This window comes from Polyodon spathula, chromosome 20 (assembly GCF_017654505.1).
Source record: "Polyodon spathula isolate WHYD16114869_AA chromosome 20, ASM1765450v1, whole genome shotgun sequence".
Taxonomy (NCBI): domain Eukaryota; kingdom Metazoa; phylum Chordata; class Actinopteri; order Acipenseriformes; family Polyodontidae; genus Polyodon; species Polyodon spathula.
The window spans coordinates 12,451,287-12,476,914 of NC_054553.1; the positions used below are offsets into that span (position 1 = coordinate 12,451,287).

The window sequence follows — 25,628 nt, forward strand, 5'->3', positions numbered from 1 at the left end:
GTTTCTCCAGGGCCCCTGGTACTGAAGGGTGACCCCCATGTCAACACAACACTGACCTTGTCTCCTCTCTGCACCTCGGCCCCATTGGGCTGCTTCTGTTCACCTATCACCCCGGGGGGGCCAGGGGGCCCCTGGAGACCCAGATTACCCTGCAGACATGAGGAGAGGACAGAGTGCTGAGTGTCATTCACATGTATTGATTTACTAGCTTGAAAGAGCAGCTGCTCCTAAAAAGACCAAATCTACTGTAAATGAACCATTTGAAAGTGATTATGTGAAAGTTAGTAAAGCCGATTCAATGTTGCTTGGCAAGGTATTTAGAATTCCTGGCAATTACTTTCACTGTACTCAGAACAGCAGGGTCCACTTCAAACACATTTTTGAGGTCTATGTTCCCACCTGCTGGTACAAAACTAAATTACAACCAAAGCAGATGCAAAATAAAATATCTGGGAGATATTCAATTGGCAGAGTTGGGGTTCACTCCAGCTCAAAGGATACAGGGCTACAGGTATCACTTGCCTGTTCCTAAAATTAACTTGGCTTCTAAGAAATGGTCCCTTTACTACTGTTGGGGTTTAGTTTATTTTTAGACTACATTATTATTCTACAATGCATTCAACACCACAGCCAAACAACACATAGTGTTTAACAGGGGTTGAAAAATCCTCTTAACCTTACCTTTTCACCTTTAGGACCTTGGAAATTTAAGCCCATATTACCCTAAAAAAGAAACACAAAATACCATAAGAAAACAGAGATTCTAGGACCATGACAGCCTTCAGTGGGAATGGCATGCAATAAACAAGCTAAGGTTTTTCACTTGTTTCACTTTTTCTTACTTCTCATTAGAATGTCATTTTCATTGTGGAACTTATACTTGACTCAGGTGAAGCCCATTTTTCAGCCAGAACACCATAAGCTTACTTCATTTTGTGTTACAGTAAATACAGCTCCCCACCTGCACCTTACTGTGCAGCACAACAATATAGGATAAGTGAGGGCAAATAACCTGCGACAGGAAGTAACATGACGTGTACTTCAAAACCTGTGGCAGGAGAAGTAGCCCTCACTAGAGTGAAAGTGAAACAAAGTAAAACAAGGAGCGAAAGGAGCTTGTGAGATCTTCAAGTGCAGCAGTGGGAATCATCGTTACCTGAGCATTCTGCCTCGCTGTGTCACACAGCAGATCAGCAGCGTTTCAAAACACAAATACAGCACCTGGCAATTTACAAAATAGCATCCCAAAACAGTTTACTGTGTTAACCCGAAACAGAAATGCAGTTTAAAAAAAAAAAAAAGTACGCACACAAACCTTTAATGCTATGAATCACTTGCTTACTTATTTTCTTTTATTGAACATGGTAAAACTGGGTAAAAGTAAAACCAAATTTCCAAAACACTTTGTCTTGTCTTTTCATCTGCATCATCCAGCGAAATGTACTGTTTTAGAGCCATGACAAGTGTGCACTGATCAGTTTCAATCAGTGCGGTTCAGCTGGTAACAGCAAACACACGTCAGAGGTCCATCGGTTAAGAGGCCACCGTATCTTACAGGATCAGATATTATAGGTTATCATCTGTAGTTTAGAAATACACTTTCATTCCGTCAATAGCCCATGTAAAAAATTATAATGGACAACTGACCAGATAAAATGGCAGGCTGAAATAAAATAAGCCTTTGGTTATATATAAACACAAACCTATGAGATCTTTTGTATTATTTGGTAATGCTTTCAGCAAGAACCCTCATTGAGGCATCAGGGGAAACGGACATACTGAACTTTGTTTCCCCCAGTTTTACTATCTGTGTGTACAGTTATGAATAAAAGATCAGTCTTACCTTGGGGCCAGGAAAACCAGGGGGACCGGGGGTGCCCTGCAAAATAATTAACACAGCATGAGATCATCCTTAATGAGGACACAAGCCTGGTCAGAGGGTCTTGTAAGGAGGAGGGGGGGAGAGAGAGAGACATGCACTCAACAGAAACCAGACACTAACCCAGCATAACCTAACATTTAGATTCTACAGTGAACCTTAAGCAAGCTTCACTGGCAATGTGCAGGACAACTAAGAGGGATTACAGTGTATGGAGGACATTGGGATTGGCCTTGCTAAAGAACATAATCGCTACACAGATAGCATAGTGTGGAGCTCATCATCATACTGCCTGCTTCCACTTTTATCTGCAGTCTACAATCTGCAACCAGGGATGAGATCAGACACTAGCACTGGAACGGGGGGTGCTGAAAGTCATTGAACAGAACTGCAACCCCTGTATGATGAAAGCCATGCAAAGCCAGAAGGGTGCTGGGGGTGGGCCTAGTTCCAGCACCCCTGCATCCCAACAGTATATTCAAGTGACAGTCTTCCATTCGCCTTAAAATGTTATTTCTGCAGGCAATGGTTTAAAAACTGCTTTTGTGCTTCCTGAAGAGCGAGCTGGCCATACAGCTTCAACCCTAACTGGAGCAGAGAGAGGCTGAATGCAAGTGTATGAGGATGTGAAAACAGACCCACCTGATAACCTGGAGGTCCTGGGGGCCCAATGGGCCCCGATACACCCTGCGGCCCTGTATTACCCTTGAAAACAAGAGAACACAACATTAACAGCAACCACTACACAGAACTGCTTTAACGTACTAAGGGAGCTACAGAGTTCAAAATCAATACAAAAATGACAAAGAATGGTTTGCCTGCATAACTGTTTAAACAGTTAGACGTATCCATGCGTGTGGCAGATATCGATGCAGTTCTGGAACAGCTAAACTGAAACACAGGGTTCTGTCCTATCCAGTTCTCCCCAGTTCTCATACTCTATCTTACCTGAACCCCGGGGAGCCCAGGCAGGCCTGGATCACCTTTCTGTCCATATCGACCGGATGAGATCACCTCGCCTGGATCACCCTACAGAGAGAGACAGCACTGTGAGGCAGGAGAGAGGACAAGGGAATGCTGCAAACAGGCTTTGTTGTGTTGCCAGGAAGAACCGGCAAGAGACTACAGCTCCAGGACAGCCAAGAATCATAACAGAACAGAGCTCTTCAGTGCTCTATAGCTATGGACAAAAGTTTTGCATCACCTAGAAGTTTAGCACCGAGACAGAATTAAATATATATGAACATGATTTAGATCTTTCATTTAACTTGTAATCACAGAAACCAGAAAATGATATTGCAAAGTCTATCGGAAGCCATAAACAGTAATACAGTATTTCATGTTAGATTTCTAAATGTCAGTTTTTCGCAAAGTATATGGAAATCTACAAAGCGGTATGCAATTCAATATGTTAACGTAACATTATTCAGCAGGTTTCGTTTGACTTTATGAAGCCAAATTTGTTAATTCTATAGGGTAGTGCAAAACTACTGACGTATAGCTATAGCCAAAAGCTTCACAATACCTAACTGTCTGCAAATATATATTCATTTAAACTTGTCTTTTACATCTTGCATGCACTGAGTGATGCTAAAGGCCCCAACTTGACACTAAGGGGTAGGCAGTGAACCAGCACCTAGAGGTTTCTAGGCTCTGGGATATACATATTGTGTACAGGTTTCCACCATATTTCTACCATATTTTTCCTGGAAACACCCGTAGCGGTACAATTTTTTTTTTTTTTTTATGTAAAAAACAGGATATTTTACAACCCTATTCTACTTTACAATCCCCTACACTGGGAGTGAAAACAAAATCTCACCTTGGATCCTGGTATACCAACTGGACCCTGAGTAGAAAAAGAAAAAATCAAATAACGTAAGCTCTTATTGTCTGTTTAAAATGTTCAGCCTTATAGTCAACGTATAACTCTTCATCACATTGCAAATATCATAACTTACGACAAATGGGATGTATCTGCCAAAAAGACAACATAGTTTGGATAAACAAATGTACAAAGGCTCCACTTTATAACAGTGTGCAGCCGATTTCATTGACTATTTGAAATTGTTAAAATCCACCACTTCCCATATAGTTGGTTTAACATCAGGTTGCTTGAATGCAGCACGTTTTCATTGAGATATTAGCAGCTGAAGTAGCGGTGACGGTGGGTACTTTACATAAACATACTGCATAAGCACCCCTCTCAGGATGGTTAAATACTGAAATTTCATATACCAGTTCAAAAGAGTTATTTAGGTAAGGTAACAAAAGATATTGAAGATAAAATAAATAAATAAATAAATAGGTTGAATAAAATAACCAGTCAATAATAATAATAATAATAATATGAATATGAATATGAATAAAAACACACGACAGCACTTAAGAAAGGACAATGCAAACTTCATGCACGTGTAGTTGCAAGCATGTTTGACTGCAGTAACTCAAATCCGTACCAGGTTCAAGGCCCCTATAGAAATCGATATAGAATCTCAAAATTCAAATTTAAAAAAAGCACATACAGGGAGATTCATAATTTCATGTAACACATTCAGAGCAGCTTGATGACATGCAAAGGAAAAATGTCTGACAGACACTGTGATGCACAGTTTGAATCACCCTGTATATGAATGTCATTAATATTAGGCTTAATGCAGTATGTTCTGTATCTGTATCAGAATGGGCCTGGACATACAGGCCTTGCAGTAGGGAACAGAGATACCAACACATTGTACATAGATTAGGAAGGTAACAGCTAAATGAATTTGAACTGGCTGATATTTAACTTACCGGGGGACCCTGTAAACCTGGGAATCCTGGACTTCCTGGGAATCCTCTTTCTCCCTGGAATGAGGGGGAAAAAGGAAACTCATTTATGATATCTCAACTGAAGGATCACATTTCTTTCTCTTGAAAAGCACAGATCAAACAAAAATGGGTGTCACTGGTTGTCTCGAGCCAGTGGCAGATATTCCTGTACTTCCTGGGTTTTGATTTCTTTGAAGCAAGTCAAGGGCCATAGACCAGACGCCCCCTTTATAATGCTGCAGTCAAGAGGCTGTGCAATGTGTTACGCCATATGAGAACACAAGTGCTAGCGTGGCATTATGAGGTAAAAAGGAGCCATGACTGAACCACTTATAACCTGTTCTGCAGTATAGAAAAGTGTCCTATAAGACAGGATGGGCTGTACAGTGCATTGGACAGACTGTCAAAGTAAGTGTTTTCATCCACATGATGCGGATCCCAGTTAAGTTTTGTCGCAGTGTTTCAGGGCTCTGATCCAGCAGTACCTTCGTTCCGTTGCACCCTGGCGTACCCATAGGACCAGGGGGCCCATCCTGTCCTGGGAGACCCTAGAAATGGAAACACTAAAAATGTTATCCCCTGCAAAATTTTACTAATAAATAACAAATACATTATCCAAATGCTAACTTCAAGGGGGCAGAAGGTTCAACCTTTGCAGTGTCACTGCTAGTTTTATTTTGTGTTAATATTCCATTTGAACAAGGTTACAATCTGGTGGGTTTATTTCTTGGAATTCTATTTTACAGAGGACACCTGCCATCTAGTGGCCAGGATATGTAATGGCATTTTCAGTGCAGCTAGAACAACTAACATCAGTAAGCTATTCGATTTTCCATTAGTTTCTAAACACTGAAAATATGAAATCAGCATTTGGCATGGTTTATGAGATTCAAGCAGAGATGTCTATTTGACTTAGTTTTGCAGTCCATGCTGGAACAACCTTCAGACAAAGCCTTTCAGGATTTGATGCATTTCTTGACAAGCCAGGCTAAGTGTTTAAAGGCAAGCTACATTAAACAGTCTGCATGCCTTGACTTTCCCCAAGGCTGGCGCCCTCCAGTGGCTGCATGTAGTATCTGCATTATCCCCATCCTGAATCTGCTTCCCTGGGTCGACACTCACACCGTGGGAATGTTTTTACTCACCGGAAGTCCGGGTGTTCCTGGGAATCCTGGCAGTCCTGGAGGTCCCTGGGGAAAAGGAAATAAAAGCAGCAGCTTTAGAACATATTCAGAGAGAGATTTTCCAACAACCACAAATTCACATTTCTATAAGACTTATTACACAGCTTACATTCCATGGAGGAGCTTCAAAAAAAAAAAAAAGTGTTAACTCAGTTTTTAAATTAAATTTACATAGTGCTGCAACAGCTCAAAGATACAAAAATGCAAAGCCATGTTTTACAATGACTAAATATCTTCAAGAGTTGTATTGTGTTTTCAGCCGTGTGTTAAACTGCATTTATATAAATATAAAAACACACACACACCTTAATAAATGAAATCCCTTCACCCATGCATAAGATACTCGGAATGTAAAAAAAACAAAGCTCAATAATCTGTTACACTCTGTACTGGATCATTTAACAGTGCATGTGTAATGTGGCATGCATATTCTGTTAATTTTAATATCCAAGTAGGGGAACTCTTCAGAAAGCAGGATTTTCTGCCACCTTTCCAGCCCAAGCCAGTCAGTCATACTCACTCGGATTCCTTTGGGACCCCCTGGTCCTGGTGGTCCATCATCCCCCTAACAGACAATGGGAATAAAGAGAGAACAGTTACGCCCCTTCAACGGAAAACACACACTGCAAGCATGATGACAATCTGCACAGCTGTCAGCTACAAACTCATACATTCAACCTTTGAACTGTTAGGTCTTTATTTATAATGGGATTTCAGCCTCTGTTTTACAGTTTATGATGTCTATTCTGGATTTGATGGGCTGAGACACTGAGGCTTCGATGCTCAGTGTGATGGTATGGAAGACAAGATGCTCCTCAAGTCTGGCTTACCTTCACCCCTCGACCCCCGATCGGTCCCTCCGGGCCAGGGAACCCTGGCAGTCCCAGCTGGCCTTGTAACCCTGGGAAGCCCCTCTCTCCCTGGAAGAGAAGCACAACACAGCAAGTCAGCAACACAGCCGGAGTCACAAGCTGGACCTGAAAACAAACTGAGAAAAACTCTTCACAAATGTCAAATTTAATACCCTGCACACTTAAAACTATTTTAAAAGAAAATAAAATGCACTATCACATCTGCAAACAGATTACAAAACGGCTGGCACTGCAAGGGCATGGCTCTTCTGCTCCTAGTGGACATACATGCATACTGCACATGTATCTGAAAGGATCAGTTCTGTGGAACATTCAACGGAAAGTTTACGAAGATGGGCCAGTCGCAGCGCAAACATACTTTAATTTGCAATTTCGTTGTGACAATTCGCAAAGTATGCATATTGTCATAAATACCAAAAGATAATGTTGAAGACAATATACCAATTAAAATATTTGCTGCATCTTCTTAACAAGATCTCTAGCATTATACATCGCAAGTCATGTGACATTGTTCAAATAAACAGCGGCAGTTGAGTTGTAGTTTGCTGCAGCAGTGTCCGAAGGAGAACGTCTATACAAGTACACGTCATCTGTACAATGCTTTCTGTATTTATATATATATATATATATATATATATATATATATATATATATATATATACACACACACACACACACACACACACACACACACACCAGTCAAACGTTTGAGTACACTTGCTGGAAACTAGTTTTTTTCATAATTGACAATGTTTTACGTCGTATACGTTTCTGTAAATACTTGAAAATGAAAACACATGTTACAATATACAAAACAAAAGGAGTATCAAAGCAATGTCCAAGAAAATTGAAAATTGTCTCTAAATCTTGGATTCCTCAAAATACCCACCCTTTGCCTTAATAACAGCCTCACAAACACAAGGCATTCGGTTAACAAGTTTCAGCAGGAAATCACCCGACATGTCTTCCCAGCTCTTCTGCAGCAATTCCCAGAGATGTAGGGCACTTGTGGGTAGCTTTGCTTTGACTCTGACCAGTTCGTCCCATACAAGTTGTATGGGATTGAGGTCTGGAGACTGGGCAGGCCAGGTCATTAGATTGAGTTGTCCTTCACTTTCCTTCTTCACCAGATAGGTCTTGCATAACTTTGAGGTGTGTTTCGGGTCATTATCTTGCTGAAGAATGAAGGATTGTCCAACTAGCCGTAATCCTGATGGAATGGCATGCCTCTAAAGTATGCTATGATAGCCATGCTGGTTGAGCTTGCCATGGACTTGGTAAAGATCACCAACTGTCACCAGCAAAGCAACCCCAGACCATGACACTGCCTCCTCCATGCATGACAGTGGGAACCACACATGCAGAACTCATGCGCTCACCCTCTCTGCGTCTGACAAATACTCGGCGGTTGGACCCAAATATTTCAAATTTTATCTCCTCAAACATCCAGTTTCTGTGTTTTTTGGCCCAGGCAAGTCTCTTCCTCTTATTCTGCACTCTTAACAATGGTTTCTTTGCAGCAATTCTTCCAGTTAGGCCAGCTTCACGCAATCTCCTCTGAACAGTTGATGTTGAAACATCTGTACTTCTACTAACATCTAGCTGAGCTTGTATTTCAGGGGCAGTTAATCAAGGTTTTGCAGACTTGTGACTCTAATGAACTTGTTCTCCGATTCTGAGGTCACCCTTGGTCTCCCTGACTTTGTTCGGTCCTCATGAGTGCCAGTTTCTTCACATCGTTTGATGGTCTTGGCCACAGCAGTTACAGACACTTGCTAAGTTCTTGCAATTTGTCTTAAAGATTGACCTTCATTTCTTAAAGTTTTGTTCTTTGCTTAACTGAGTGTATTTTGCAATTTTCTGGTCCCTTACATTCAGGAATGACAAACTTGTGCCTATGCTACCTATATTTATACTAATCATGGACCCTCACCTGTTAATAATTGGTGACAAAAGGTTAATTAGGTAACATGCCAGTTAACTCAGAGAACATCTAACAAAGACACTTTTATACTTAGGCCAGTGTTCTAACAGTGTGTATACACATTTCAGACTTTTAACTGACTTGGGCTTCAGATTGAAATTCGCTTGCTTTGGGTGACCATTTCATTGAAATAGACTAGATTTACATTTTCATTTAAAGTAATTTTTCAATGCAATTCACTTATGATTATCAGCTTATATACATACACATATCATACAATGAAATATTAAGTGTTTACAGACAAGTTTATACAGTTAATATATATATATTTATTATATATATATTATATATATTAGTACAGTAGTAAAATCAAAACTAATACCTAGCACACTTAACTTTAGCCTACCAGTAACACAAAATAAATCCTGTTGCTACATTTTAGTACAATGTGAATAAAAAATTGAAACTAAATGACTGTAGTTTATTATTTTTAATTAATACTTGGTAGCCTAGATAATTAACACAAAACAGATCATGGTCCTATACAGATGCTAAGAATGGAGCTGGAGGGGTTAGTGGCACATGTGTGCAGTCTACTGCGCCCAACACTGGGGAAACCAGAAATGTGTTTTCAAGGCTTGTAAGTACACCCTGCCTTTCATGAAAATGAGGTACTTGGATGTTCACCTCAAAGGCCTTGAGCACAACTGGCAACGCACAAGAAAAAGTGGACTGGGAAGTGGCCAGCAACAATTGACTGTTTAAAACATGCTTTCAAAAGTTCTTAAATTGATGCAAATCTAAGTGTCACAACTGCCGGGTGCTTTAGCACATCTCATAATATTTGAAAACCCTCATTTGCACTATCTCTGCCCCCTTTTTGCAAATGTATGCAGGAACAGACATATTTACATATTCATCTATGGGTGAACCGCAAAGAAAAACTGCTGCCACAAAGCATTCCCTAAAAATTTATTTTTGAAAAATACAAATACAAGCTGTACTTAAGCAATTTGAAGCATTTAAACAACTTTTGCCGTTAACAAAATTCAAGTAAGTTATCATAACACTATAGCTAGAGTATACTGAAATAACAGCCAGGTGCCAGTTAAAATACTGTAAAAAAATTATAAAGCAGCCTGTCCTCAAATGAGGACAACGGCACGTTATAGGTTAAGATGTGCGCTCTAACTTAGCAAGAAACCTTGTCTGGAATTTTATTTGAACCCATAAAAATCAAAAATACTAAAAAGACATGCAACACCCCCACCCCCTAGGTTAATAAATGTACTGTACAACAAAAACATTTTACCTGTTGCCATACAAAACCTGTGTATGTTTAGTAGAACACTCTGCTAAACACACACCCCAATATGTGCAGTGAACCCAATATCACCCCTGCTAATTAAATCTTATCCTCATGTGCCTCTGCGTCATCCCACATATAAACAATGGGACCATCCTCCCTGCTATTTCTCTTGGCCTTGGTTACTCCACTCCTGCTTTATACTGAATTCAAAAGCAAATCCTCCCACAAAAAAATTAATAATGACATTACGACTGCTGGGTTTTTCCCAGATCTGATAAAGTCTGCCGTTTTAATATAAAACAGCAGGTGCACAGAAGACTATTTGTTCCGTTGCCATAGCAAGCGCTTGGCAGCAGATTTTCAGATGCTGCCGCCAACGGAACAAGGCCCCTGGGAGTCACAGGATCTCACAGCAGCCCAGGAAAGATTTCCTCCAAGACACATGCCCGCCCTCCATAGGGAAGGGAAAGCCCCCTGGCTGCTAACACCCAGGTACTGTTTGTCACAATCACTCTCCTTTACTATTCAGGGTTTGCAATCATGACGGGTGCTCTGCTAGACTGTGCCGAGACCTTGTATTCACAGAGTAAATTACCTTCAAATAGTATGCGCCAGCTGGGAATAAATAAATACATCAAAACACAGCTATTTATTAATGTGTTGATTTCAAAAGAAAAGATGCCCTTCCCTCACCTTTACAATGGAGTACCCATCAATGAACTTCAACATTGATTGGAAGCGAATTCTCATCACATTCCAGGGGTGCAATGTGTTGCAAAATTAGTAAATGCAACCAATTCGTCCCGTAAACATGAGTGTTTGATAACCCTAACTGTGGGATATGAATGTCGTCCGAATTTAAATCGGAGAGAACACCTTGCACAGGACTACAATCCCACAATCCACTGCTGAAATGATGCATTTCAATGGAAACTAAGGAAAATTAATATAGATATTTCATATCAATAACGACAAGACAAATAAATCACTTCTAAGATATAAATATATTAGTTAGTTGATCACAACAGGCTCTATATTAAATAACACTGTCAGATTGTTATTTATTGATACTCAATTGTGGCAACAAGGGAAACCAAATTCTTCTTCTTAACATGCTTTATTCCATTGAATTCATATCTAACAAGATCTAAATTTCTTAAAAGGCAATTAATCATAAAACAGCAACCTGTAACATGGATTATGTTTCTCCCATATGGAGTTTTGTTTTCACTTAAAATCTGCCTTTAACTTGGCTTTGAGCTGTACAGCCCAAAGACTGAAATGAAACAGCCTTCACTGTTCCATTTAGAAAATGTGACAAAGTGCTTTCAACTGTCAGACACATCTATATATTCCTGTAGAGATGGGGGCTGGCAGTGTTGACAAGTCGTATTGTTGCATGATTTGAATAGAATGAGGGTGGCTGTTCTGCCCTGGCATTTAGGATTCTCCAGACAAGCTCAAAGCAAGGTAAAGATAGATAGAGGATCATGATGAATCTGTATTGCAGCAAGAGAGCCCAGAAACACTTGGAATGACTGGGTCTGATTTACTCAGTAACACACAAACTGTCGATTACTATTAAAAAGGCTCTCTTTGGTACTAAAAATCATTGTTCATAATTCCTGTTGCGTGGATTGACTTCCCCCAGTAGCACATGACATGGCTTGCAGAGAGCAGCAGCAGCAGACACGTGACCAATATCGATGGGGTTTCTTTAGAATAGATCATTCTTAAGACAAAGTAATGGATTTGTTTATGAAGGCCGTGAAAGAAACGAATTCTAGGAATAAAAGCTCACAGAAAAATGCAAGTCTGCGTTGTGGGAATCACTTGCTATTGTGGACAAAGAAAGAAAACAAGTTTTGCAAAATACAAATTTTACATCAATTCCATTTGCTCTTGTGTGTATAATAAAATCACGCATTATGAGATTGTACTTCAGTTCATTTGATTTTCAAATAATGCATTTATCTATGTATCTTTTATACAAACATATTATACATTTCATTTTACAGTCCTCTGTGTAGGTTCGTGATGGAATAAAAACACAGTTCAGTCAGATTTCCAGGTTGACTGGATAAAAACCTTGCTTTAATCCTGTATCTAGTCACTGCATATAAAAGCGCGCCACTGTTTTTTTGGGCCGGGCTGGATCCAGGTCTAATAAGAATTTTATATCATGTCTGGTCAATAATTGTCGGGTTGATTAATTTGGACCCGTGAAGACCTCTACTTAAGACAGCCTTTGTACAGGGGGGGGGGGGGGGGTTTCAGATTGACAGGAAACGACAAGTTATTTATATCAAAGCTCCTCTTGTTGGGGTTAGCCATGGTATCACTGCACCCACCCCACCTCATCTTTACACTACAATTGTTTTTTATATATCATAGCTCTGCACTGATCAGGAGTTGAGAGACCGTATCAATTCCCTCGCTCCACCCCAATGGCTTCTTACTAGGGTTACTTATTGTCTTTAATCTGCATTTTATTCATGCCTATTGTTCATGCCAGTATAATTAAAAGTTGTAATGGCACTGGACCAGTATTCCAGTTAATCTGTAGTGCTTGAGAATTAAAACATGTTTTATTTGAAGTTCAACTCTACTACTGTAGGTTACTACAAGTAAATGGGCGCAGAAAAGAGGCAATGGCTAGAACATTATACAGCCTATGCATGAAACCGCCTAGAATCCTGGAAAGCCACAGTGGTGGACTGTTATTATCCTGTGGCATGTGTGTGCCTGTCTGAGGTATTTTAAAGGAAGGGAATATAGATAAATAAAAGAAATCTGCCTCCCTCACTACAGACAAGGGACAGAAATCAAAAGCACTGACAGCCCGTGTGAGGGTCTGTTGCCAGTGGCAACACAGCTGAGCTGTGCGTTCTCTTTTTTGAAATCTCAAAGTTATCAGGTGAGGAACCAGCTGTTCGTTATTCCCTAATGGTGTTTGAACTGCTGAAGACAGCACATGCAAGCGGAAAAGAAGATACCTGGAATGCATTAGTAACCCATACTTCCATTCATATCAGGGGAAACAAGCCTGCTAGTTCAACAGCAGGCTCCGTTTCAGTTGTGTTGGGATTCAAGGTTCGTCACACTCAATTGTGAGATAAGGAGAATAGTAAAAGTCTTAATAAATAATTGTTATTTTCTTAAATGGTCAGGCTTTATATTCAGATTATCACGGCTTTTATGAACAGACTTGAGCTCTCATTAGCACAGTAATTTTGCTGTAGGATATTCTTCTCCAATTTATTTTCACTAGGGTGATGCCACAACACAATACATTCCCTTTGCTCCTGTGCAGCAGGTATTCGGACCCCAGCAGAGCTACACAGTTTGGGTGTAAGAGGTCAGAGGCTGGGTGTTAACACCACAGATCAGAACCCAGACATTGTGGGAGAAGCGATCTTGTGTCAGAATGCTGACTGTACTCCTACTGCAAGAGAGGGCTCAAAATCAACATGGCAGTCAACACTGTGAAAGAAAGGCTGCTTACCTTCTCTCCTTTCACTCCACTGCAGTCACACTTGGATCCTGACGCACAGCCATGGCAAGCCTGACAAAGAAAGGAAAGACTACATCAGGATTCAGTCAGTGCTGGGATACACAAATTTCTAAAAAGTCAATTTCTTTCAATTTAGTTTTACTATTACAATATCAGTGACCTAGCTGTTCTAGAATGCAGGTTTAATTTGTGAAAAAAAAAAAAAAAGTTTTTGTAAAAGTTTTTTTAGATACCTCAAGCATTTCAGATAACCCGAATTTATCAGATTAAGTTTAGAGAAGTGAACAATCCCAAACACTATAGTAGTACAGTTATGAGGATCTTAATTCTTAGAGCACATAGAAGGGCACTGCTGCAAAGTAAAAGAAAAAAAAAATATATATATATATTTTTTTTAAACAATTCTTGTTTAAGAGATACTAAAAATGTGTTTTTAATCAAATCTTAAGATGAGAAACACCACGTAAATATGTGAACTTGTAAATCCAGAAGAGAATGACACTGATAGATACACATTAATGATTGATTGATTGTGAACAGTTATGGTCCGCATATAGTCAATCCAGGTTGACGTACAAAAAAAACTAAATGAGTTAAGTAATAAATACTGTTAAAAGTGTATACCTGTACTGCAAAACTGCAACAAGCAGCTTGCTCTGTCTTGCAATCTCATATGTATGTCAATTCAAAAGATACCAAAAATCTATATATATAAAGCCATGCTGCCTATTTCACATGCATAGTTTTACCTATTGTCAGGTTCACCATTATGATTCTATGACTAGTTGCCGGAGGGGGAGGGGGGTCCATAAATCTAAACTTCAAATTTCAAACTGAAGAAAAATGTGCTCCAATACACAAACCAACCACAGGGTGGAAGCACCTACAAACCCTTTTAAAACTGCACAGAGGCCTGCAACTACAACCATTGCACTAGATTATGAAGATGTAAAGAGCCACAAAGGACTGGAGACAACCCCTTTTTACAGATGCACAGGCCTTGGTTATACAAATACTGGAGATAAATGTTTAGACAACCACACAAGCAGTGAGGGCTCATCGGGTCTTTTTTTTTTTTTTTTTTTTTTTTTTTAAGATGGTCTGGCCACTTCTACTCAACACATACCATGAAAGAGGAGAAACGGATAATCTGCTCTCAGACTTCGATCAGGCTGAGAGGTTTTAGTAAAAATATTGATCAGATACGCTTTTTCTTTGGTTTGCAGACTTGCTGGGCTTATATTTCGAAAATGCTGGGCTTGAATTATTTTCTGGCTCGTAGCTCAAACAAAATCAGTTCCACAACAGAGGTCGCTTTTATCTTCCAGACACAGAGGTAAGAGGAGAAATGCATTTCTCTAAACTAGCTACAACAAGTCAAGGGAAAGCAGGTTTAGCTAGGCCAATTCCAGGCAGAAGTTTGATCTTGTGAAATTAAAACCTACCACGACGACAATTGTTTGTACTTTGTGCAGAGATTCTGATTCTCATAACTATCACACATTTGAAATAGGTTTACAGTTTGGTTAGATGCCATTACACAATTATTCTTTGAATCCAAACCTAGATAGGAGGAAACACTACAGAAAGGAGACAGTAAGCTAGGGATGCACCGAATCCATCTCAAAAGATCCGTCCGAATAACAAACCTACAAAAAAAAACTGTCAAGAAAACTGTTGAATGAAAAAAAAATGAGACTGGCAGCTACTAACAAGGGACACGCTAAAGAGAGATACCAGCGGCTCAATGTTCGTGTTGTGGTTGTGTGTTATGTGTTTATAATATATATATATATATATATATATATGTTTTTGTATATATATATATATATATATATATATATATATATATATTTCTTCTGGAGTCCTCTGAATGCCTTTTAATTTGTTTGTTTTTCTTAAACCATTTAAATGCAAAACCATAACAAAACATGTATACAGGCTTTTTTTTTTTTTTTAATGTATTATTTTCCTGCACTTACTACTACTTTGTATATGATATAGAATACGTGAATGTAAACTCTAACACTAGTACGTCAATACTCAAACATGTTATGATTTTGAATGTGCGGTTCTTTAGGATGGTATTATTGTCATTGCTTGCGCCCCGGCACCTCTTTCTTTACAAACTAAGCACTGCCGAATGGAAATATATTCCTGAATGAGATTTCCGTTTGAAACTTACAGTTTACCGCTAGCCCCCTCCCCGCTACAACAGAAACGTCAAAATACATAACCGTTTACTTTACCTTTACAAGAAAGGAGAGCTGCACCTTTGCCATAATAACTCACTATTTTCTTTAATTACGTTTCAACCTGTGTCACCTGATCTGAGATCTATGAGGAAAAATTACTGTGATGAGTGACCCGAATCTCCCTGCAAACAAAATCCCATGTTGAATTAAATACACAGTGTGCAACACATATCAAATAGGCTATCAAACATTTAAAAAAAGCAAGCACCAGAACCTTTTACTTCCATGCCGACTAGAGCTTCCCCTGTGAAGGCCTCTTCAAATCCCTTGCTACACACAGCAAGACTCATGGGAGATTTCTCTTCATCTACTCCCTTCAGAGCTCATTATCTGGAAACAGTCACAGGGATAACACCCTGGACCCTGCATTCCCTCCATGAGGAGACTTGACTTGTCACCGAGCCGCACCATGGCGCATCACCGAACAGCAATTATAAAATAAACAACCTGCTATCCACTGGCTTTGCAGATCTGTACTGGTGGCAGTTGTGACGCTCTCTGTGCCAAAGTGACCGCTGCCAGCTTCAAAAGCCTCCCACACATGCTGTGCTTTTAGCGATTAGGAGTTCATTGGCATCCATCACCTGAATGCAATGCATGTGTAATTAAAGCCACTTTGCCGAGGCTCCTTCCCCTGCACAGATTGAAATCGTATTACGAGACAGAGGAAGTGAAAGATGAAGCTGGAACACTTGTGCTGCAGCTTGTTACTATCCCATCTGTAGAAAAGGTTAATGCGCCGCTTTAAAGCTCATTAGAAAAACACAACGTTACGCCAGAAACAGAATGTGAGCCAGCTGCTAGTTCAAACAATACATTTTAATTTAGCAACATGTTTTGAGCAGGTTTACTAGATCCTTCATACAAGCTCAACTTCTTCAGACACACACAGACAGCAGTTTAAACTCTGCAAGGTACGTTCAGCTAAACTGCTCGTCACTCAGAACTGGACATGTACGCTCACAGCACTACCTGCAGCAGGAGGAAGGGAACGCACAAGCTCTGCAGTCCTCCAGAACGAAGACAAGGAGAGTGTTTCTTTCACCAAAAGGCGCTACATTGAGAAAATGTTACAGGAATCACCAGTAGCCAATTTTAAAACGACCTTTAGGTTTCTAAAATGCAGTGAAAACCTCACACAGCCTGATTCAGCTTTATCCATTCAATGGCCTGAACAGATGGCAACATAGGGAATTGGTGAGGGGTTTTATTTATTTTTTTGACAGCCACACATTTAAATCTATGTCCTGCAGGAAAAAAAAAGTAATGAACCTTTAAAATCAACTCCAAATGCATTTCATTAAAATAATCAACTAACACACGGTGCATTTAAGTCAACGTTGGTTTTAGTTTGCAGGGAGATTCAGGTCACTCGTCACAGTATTTTTTTCCCCTCGCTCTCAGATCAGATGACCCAGGTTGAAACGTCGTTAAAGAAAATAATGGATTATTATGGCAAACATGCAGCTCTCCTTGTAAAATGTTTTATTATGGTTTTGCATTTAAATGGTTATAAAAGCAAACAAATTAAAAGGGCATTTCAGAGGACTTCAGAAGGATGACATCGATTAAGAAAGAAAAAAAAATACCATGCACCACGACACGAACATTGGTGTGACCCACGTTCTGCACTGTTATCAGCGATGTGTATGCAACGGAAGCCTCTGGTAGATTACAAAAACGGTTAAACTTAGGCTAAGTTGAAGCCAGTGTCATCTTACTTAAAAGGCACTCAAGCTGAAATCATAAAGTAATTAGCAGGCTACAAATGTGGCAGCAGACTGTCTCTATTTAGCAAGTCCCTTGTTAATCGCTGACATTCTGATTTTCATGCAACAGTTCAGTTTTCATAGATTCTGTATTCAGCCGAATCTTTTCGGATAGATTCGGTATTCGATGCATCCCTAGTTGTGGCTGAACCCAAGCCTCCTCAGGTGGGGTTGATTAGCCTACCTTCTGAAAATCAGCAATCATTTCTTCATCTGTCAGAGTCCACTAGAGGAAGTTGTATTGAGAACTATCCTATCATTTGTTAACATTCTTCCTCTTGAAAAAAAGAAATTATAGGTAGCAGAGGATGGTATTCAGCAGAACTGGTCCGAGTCTGAAGATGTGAACATGACTACCTGCAGCAATAAGAATGAATACACGAATGTAGGGCAGGTTCCAAGATCAGGTTTAAATGTAACTGCAAACAATCACAGAGTCTTGAGATAAAACCTTTCAGAAACAGGTTGATGCTGATAAAGGCACCAGCCGTACTGGTTACACAATTCATCATCACAGCAATGCAAGCAACACCCTGTAAAAACAGATTTAAAAAAAAGATCTGGCGTCTTCAAGTATGTTTGTTTTCTAATCACTTTATTCATCAGTGTGGTCACATTGTGCAAGGACCAAGAAGACTGGTTTTGACTTTTGTGACCAGGCATGGAAGCAAGAGTCCCATTGCACAGCAGTTGTGATTGAGGGAGGTGGGAGGAAGCGTGGCTGCAAGCTTTTTGCTTCTCAGGTTAGTGAACAGAAACATCAGCATCGCCTCAGAATGTAAATACAAAAAAACCAAAAGCATTAAAAAGAGTATTATTACTTTACTATTATGCAGTGATTGAGCACTCTCTCAAACCCCAGTGCACCAAGCAGACATTTAGAAAAAAAGAGCTTGAAACAAGTTTGAAGTGTAAAAAGTTGTCAGGATGTTAATGAAATGAAATGACAGGTATGTTATCTAAACAGGTGGCTATGTATAACGCTATACATTTCGGAACTCCTCTATTTACTCAGTCATGTTTTGTGCCATTGCGATAATTGTATTATTCCCCTCGGAAAACATGCCTTGGCACTTGCATTAACTAAAAGCCCTTTTAAGTATTGTGCAATACAAAAAGTGCCCATCAGATAACACTGCCTTTGATGTAAATTTAAAAAATATCTTAATCATTGAAAACCAACCTGATCCGTTTGGGGCATGTTTTATGAAGCATTCAATTCAAACTTACAGTCTGTTTTGAAACAGTCACCTGTGAAATGCACAGAGCTCACTGGCTCAGGAGCACTGACTGGTCCTGTTTATAGTATAGAAACTTCAGATTAATCCTGTCTGGTTCCCCTGAATGCAGTCTGCTCCCACACCCTGCAGAGCATTCAAACACACAGCAGATAATGCTTGGTGCGCTGAGTGAGAAATATGCCCCTGCAGCCTCATCAAAACCAGCTCAAAGGAATGTGTTCCTTCAAGCGATAGTGAGCCAGCTCTGGGTTACCTAACCTAGCCCCAAATCAAATTACTATAGTATAGTGTGCTTTTGCTTATTTTAGGGGGAAAAAAACCCAATGCCTTTCCAGGCAAATCAGCATGCATACTCCAATGTCAATCAGATACCAGAGATTAGGACAGCCCACTTTTCACTCTCACAGATCGGCAAATTGAAAGGAGTTCCTTTCAGTGATGCCTTTGGCACGGCTGAATTAAACTGCACACCTGTTGGATTACTGGAGATTGAGAATTTCAAAATTCAAGATAAGATGCACTACTGCAGCGTTCAAGTTTACATTGCAATCCGAGATGCACACGCATATGATGTGCTCATATACTAACCAAGCTGAAGAATACAGGCTGTAGCTAAACTGAGAGCATGTGGAGAGACAGCTCTGCTTTGGGTTAGCACTGCATTCAAAGCTCAGAATATCCCAGCCCCGTCATTGCTGCAGGGCATTGCATAAAGGAATCCATAACATTTGCACAGTTTGCTACTGTGGTATTTTCAAACAGAACAATGCAGCTGGACTCCATTTCTGAAGTTAGAGGCAGCACATGTGCAACATTTGCACAGCAGTGCTACAGAAACCATACAGCCTAAACAGACACAACAGTAAGAGAGTACGAAAATGTGACGTGTTACATAAAATCACTCAAAGCTACTGGTGAACCCAAGACATTAGCCTGATAATGATTTATAAACCAAAACAAAAGGTTTCATTTTCATGGATTAGTCCAGCTGCAATGCCAAAACACATTTTCACACTATTCTGTGCACCGTGCTTAATCAGAAACCAGACCAGCAAGAAAATGGCACATTTTATTCCGATATCACTTTTTACACTTGTGCCTAAATATAAAAGTATTTTATTGAAGATTATTTGCCCGATTGGTCACAGCCATTGCAAAGCTTGATTTCGAAAATGTGTTTTTAGTATCTAAAAATGCTGTACCTCATACAGAATAAACACACTTAATTCACATTCAAATTAGAATTTGATCTGACAAAAAAATCAGCAGCACAGCATCGATTTAGGTGAGGGCACGCTCACAATTACTGCTCTTAATCTGCAGTGTTATGTTGAAACAAAGGAGACTTAAGATGGTTCTGCTAGGTGATTGCAGCTTTGATCAGTTCACATTACTCTGCTACCTTAAATCACCTTTGTGTCAACATCTATTCAAGACTGTAAATGACACCTACTAGGAAACAAGGCAAACCAGATGGAAGCAGCTGTTCCATCCCCTTTCACTGGGGTCTACAATTATTATTTCAGACAAGCAAAGGTAAATAACTTAGCTGTAAAACCGTGATAACAGCATTGCTGTGCAGTGTTAAGGAAATAATGGAACTCGTTCATTCAAATAAGGGTTCCATTATTACCACTTAACTTCCCACATCCATGCCATTGTTCCTTAAATTTAGATCGTTACTGTATGACATTTTATGGGCATTCCTGTTTTAACCCATCACATTTTTCTTCACTTTTCCATCAAAAATAAGTGGCTATGACAAACCCTGCCAGTATGTGTCACTGTTAGGCAGCAGCAGTGAACTCATGAGTCACACTTGAATCTCTGCTCTGTATTTTGCACAGCTAGAGCACACAACAACTCAAAAAAGTGACACACTACCACTTCCTTTCATTAGTTTTAAGTTACAGTTCCAGGAGTCTGTCCGCTAGAAGTAAACCTCAATTTGAACTGCACTCCCTGCCCTTCCAATGACAGCCTCTTCCAAACTGCAGTAAACCCAACATGCGCCTGGGCCTTGTTTGGACTAAGGAGCCTGGGATTTGCCGGTCTCAAGCCTCCACATACTAGCACAGCTGCTTTTATTCAAAGCACTTCCTAGGTGCTTTTGTGAAGAGGTTTGCTGCACTTTGGTTTGGTCTTTTTTTTAATATAGCAGGATCTGCTCTGTTGAGGAGGGCATTAAAGAATGTGAGACCACTGTGAATTGGTGTTAATTACCAGCCTCTGGAAACCTCAAGGAGATATTTAAAGTCCACATAAACTTATGCAGGCCTCTATTTTTATTTATTAGTAATAGTTTATTAGTAAGCGGTTTTGTACAAAATATTAAAATAAGCAGCACAAAGCCTTTAATACTACTAGAAATATTTGTACTGGAGAAAGACGCATCAAAAGAAATGTACAGCAGGTAGTGTCATCCAGTTTAACAGCTTGTCAGGATACCCTGAATGAACTGATGTGAAAGCAGGCTGGGTCACTGGTCCCAGATGGCTTTCCCCGACATCTGGAGGCCTCTCAAGGGCACACACGTGGAAGCACTTGGCCAGCCTAACAAGTCAGTGTTTGTTTACACAGCACACTACAGAAACCAAGAGCCTTGGGTGAGACTTGTTGAAGCATTCTAACCAATTATGAAATGGAAGAAGGTGCTGCAAAAGGAAAGCAAGGCAAGGATTTTTTCAGGCAAGCCTGGACAAATAGATTCTTTCCAAAAGCATACAGGTATAGCTGACAATTCTACCTAAACCAGTGATGGATCTAAAATACTTTAACCCTATTAATCCAGCTGGGATTTTACAGACCTACTTAACATTCCCCCATATATAAACCAGATCACACAAATAGAGGGTCCTCATAACCACATACCCAACCTCACAGTACTGTACAAGAACAGATAAACCAAAGTGTTAGTTCCACAGAAGGCTGGGATTGGATGGTAACAGTTTTGTGCACAATCAAGGCAGCTACCGTGTTCACCATGTAGGACGGTACAGGCAGATGTAGGGACACAATCTGCGGAAGTGTGTCCACGTTTTTTGAAGGACTCGAAGCACAGTGGAATTACATTTTTTGTGAAAATTCCACCATTTAGATCATTAAACAGACCTCAACATATTTTGTGGTAATCTAATAGAGTTTGATAAGATAATATATTGAAATCATATGTAGACAAAGCCACTGCAATGTGCCATCACAAGAAGTTACATTGTATGGTATGGCAACTACCAGATTCCTGTGGTGCATTTAACAAATCAAGCACTCTCTCTAAAGAAGGTTAACTCAATATAATGATAATACGTATCACCAGAGGTGGCCACTGCTTTCAAATTTAATCCCATCACAATTTAAAATGGATTCAGACCTGTGATTTATTAAGTAAAACTACAGATTACAATTTAAGAGAGTAAAGCTGCACTATAGCACAGTCAGTAGCAGCAATATTTACCTTTAGTGTTGTGTTTAAATTATCTGCACATTGCATCCCTATCTTCATAACAAGAAAAAGGAGGTTCAATGGTAATGCGGTGCTAGGGCTACAGAGGGAAGTCAAGGAATTAAACATTCAGGACAGTCTTTGTCAATGTGCTTCTTGTTATCATAACCACATCACAACTACATGGTCTCGTTTTATTCTATTACAGCTATGTAGCTTATGATTAGGGATTTTGCTTTTCTGGGTTTATTCCCCCATTTGGGGGAATTTTCAGACTTACTATTTGTGTATGTCACATGAAAATTGAAATGACCGGTTCTTTCTTGCTGTGGCCAGAAAGCACTCTAGTGGAGTTGTGTCCATACCTGAGAACTGTTCTAATGAGACAACAGAACAGCTGGGAATCACACAGTGTGTGCTGTACCTCTATGCAACAAACACAGTAAACTGCACAAACAATAAAACTAACACAAAGCAAGCAGTGTTCTTTCTGGGGATGGGATAAACAAGGGCTTTATTTTAGGTTCATCGTTTAAGACCTAACACGAGATTTGTGAAGAAAATAGCGAAACGTAGATGAACACATCTGAAAGGCTGTGCAAGAGAACCGCCCTAGAACAAAGCAAGGTAAGGTAATCTTAACAGGCCAACATGTGGGAATTGAAAGATGTGGTTACACAGCCTCTGTGGTATACAGTTACAACACAATGCTACATCACAAACACTCCATAGGGATTCTACTCCAGCTCTTTGTATCTGCTGGAACAGGTTCCAGATCTGACATTACACACATACCAGGACATTTCTTTAATTGGCACCCAGAGAAACCTCTCAGCCTGGTTATACCTTACGGTTTGCAATGGAAAAGACATTTTAAAAAACCAATACAGTGCCACACTGCAAAACATCAATTCATCACAGCTATCATGACAAAGCAGACCACCAGCATTTTTCTTAAGCGAAATATGATTTTCAAAGAATGTCCTTACCAAGTTTCATCACAATTGGATAAGCTGTTCTCTATCTACAGCTTATGAGCAATGGCTGTTATACTGATACAGGTGACATATGCCTCCACTACATCAAAAACTAGACAACTGCAAAAAGAAAAAAAAAAAGAAATCCAGGAACAGGCAGGGTTTCTAACCCTTGGAAATCCACAAGCCTCCCCTTTAAAACTGTGGTATTTGAGGTATGTTAGTCACTGACCTTTAAGACCCTTTCTAGAAGCGCTGCTCCCTCAGAAAGTCCCACTCACAGGACACAGCAGGTCTCCTGACTCAGGCTTCCTGAGCTTCATAGACAATGAGCTTTCAAGACATGTTCGGATAGCACAGTAACCTATTGCTGGGTTACAGCTGTGTGCCTGTCAGCCCCCCGGTCTTATCCAGACAGGACAGTACACTTGCAATCTACACAGCATGTAAAAAAAACACTGTACTTGTAGGTGAACTATTTTAAAGAAATAAGATGATAATATTACTCTTAAACATAGCATGTCATTACTTATTATAATTGATAACTACTCACAGTTAACAGTACCATGAAAAATCACCATGACAGATAAAACTGGGACAGGGGGTTAGAAAGGTATACCCTGCACTTACACTGTATTTACAAGAGTAAAACCTCAAATATCCAGTGACTGGAAACAGAGGGTGTTTGGGTATCATAACTGTTCAGATAAGTGAATTACAACTGTGAGATTGTTTATATGACTTTCCCAATACAACATCCTAATTACCTATAAATAAAAACATGCCATCACTACAGTGTTCTGTACATGCCAGAGATTGAGGGCAGAATAGCACATTCTCCGTGACATGGCAGAAGAGCACAGCACACAAGGGTCTGTTTACTTAATCAAGGTTTTACTGGACTTGCTTTACTTCTTAAACAAACCGTATGGCCACAATGTGTGCTGGTTTTGTCACTTACGTGGAAACCAAGAGGTTGATATGATCAGCCTATATCCTGCAGGGATATGCCACAACTGCATTTTTTAGAGCACTTTACAGCAGTGGAAAAAGTGGCACATGCAATTCAGATGTATTCCCCGGTAGTGTCAAATGATCTAAAAGGAAAAAAAACAGTAATGTCCTGGTTTATCAAATCAACCCCTAACTTGAAACCACCCAACTATCTATCAAGACACGTGGATTCAAATCCAGGCACCCAGCAGTGAAAAGCATAAAAAGGTAAAATCAATGACATCCAAGTACAAATTCTAATTCAAGCGAGTGGAGCTCATGATACAGCCACAAGATAGAGTAAGCCTATGTGTAGCCCCGGAGGATACATACTCTTCTTGGTAATTTGTTCAGAATTGGAACAGCCTAGTCAGATAATGAAAGGTAAAGGTTGTGGGCAGAACTCCAACACAGTTCGCTAGAAGGTTCCACATGAGCAAGTGCACACAAGTGAATGTGCTCACTAGGTGTGGCTCAGACAATCAGAAAAACACCAGGACATCCCCAGGCAAGGAAACAGACTGTATCCATCTGGACTCTCATTAAAAGCATGTTAGGATGCAAATATGTACCGTAATTACAATAGGATGCACCATGTTCTCAAGCCTACAGACCTGTACATGTTAATACTTATCCTGGTTCTCCAGCAGTATCTGAGCTGGTCTGCACGAATGCTGTAAAACTAAAACAAATACAACTTAAAAGTAGAAACTTCTGAAAATTATCCATGGCTGCAAATACAGAGGAATCCACATATAAAACTAAGTGGAACATATAAATTAGACCAGCTCCACCATGTATGACCATGGTACTCAAGGAACGCAAGGTATATCCTAGCCAAGTTTCATCTCTATCGGATAAGCAGTTCTCTCGGTATATGTAAAAGGAAGGCTGTAGAGATTTAAATAGGACAATAAAAATCCTAAATTGCTCAGTATTTTATTATTAACAGTTTCACAGAAAGTGACCTGGTTGATGAGGCTCTTGCGTGGATTGTTTTCATCACTTGTACAAGAGTATTTTGATGCATTGCAGAGCACTGTAATTGAATACTGTGTGTGAAAATAAATATGCATTTACATAAATACAAAAAGTTAAAAATAAGACTGTAAATACTAGAATTTCCATTGAAATGTGTAAAACAAGCATTTACACAAAACTAACGTTTTATATATTTACAGCCGTATGCAAAACTGTAACAGGCAACATACATATGTGTACTATATCATTATTCACAGAGCAACATGACTTGCACAGAGTAATGTTCAGACATGTAGCTCATGTAACCATGCTGGCAAAGCTTCCACCCCTCCCAGGGAGTATTACAGCTCTGTTCTGGGTTACATTTTATTTCTGTCTGGGAGGCCGATTTAGTATCTTGGTGTAGTGTACAAGCCAGGAGCAGGATCACAGGATACCTCTGGCCTCACCCACTAACTTTAGCACAGACCTGCAACTCGA

General features: G+C 39.8%; 1 protein-coding gene across 3 annotated transcripts in view; it reads right to left on the reverse strand.

Moving 5' to 3' along the window:
• Positions 1-25,628, reverse strand: part of LOC121295384 (collagen alpha-5(IV) chain-like) — an 80,312-nt gene that overhangs the window by 41,692 nt on the left and 12,992 nt on the right. For all 3 annotated transcript variants that reach the window (XM_041219935.1, XM_041219934.1, XM_041219933.1), the window contains exons 2-13: positions 13,485-13,544; positions 6,705-6,794; positions 6,395-6,439; positions 5,836-5,880; positions 5,176-5,238; positions 4,673-4,726; positions 3,702-3,728; positions 2,828-2,908; positions 2,522-2,584; positions 1,844-1,879; positions 682-723; positions 57-149 (exon numbers count right to left, since the gene is read on the reverse strand). In XM_041219935.1, coding sequence (XP_041075869.1) covers positions 57-149; positions 682-723; positions 1,844-1,879; positions 2,522-2,584; positions 2,828-2,908; positions 3,702-3,728; positions 4,673-4,726; positions 5,176-5,238; positions 5,836-5,880; positions 6,395-6,439; positions 6,705-6,794; positions 13,485-13,544 — 699 coding nt within the window. The remainder of the gene's footprint in view (positions 1-56; positions 150-681; positions 724-1,843; positions 1,880-2,521; positions 2,585-2,827; positions 2,909-3,701; positions 3,729-4,672; positions 4,727-5,175; positions 5,239-5,835; positions 5,881-6,394; positions 6,440-6,704; positions 6,795-13,484; positions 13,545-25,628) is intronic.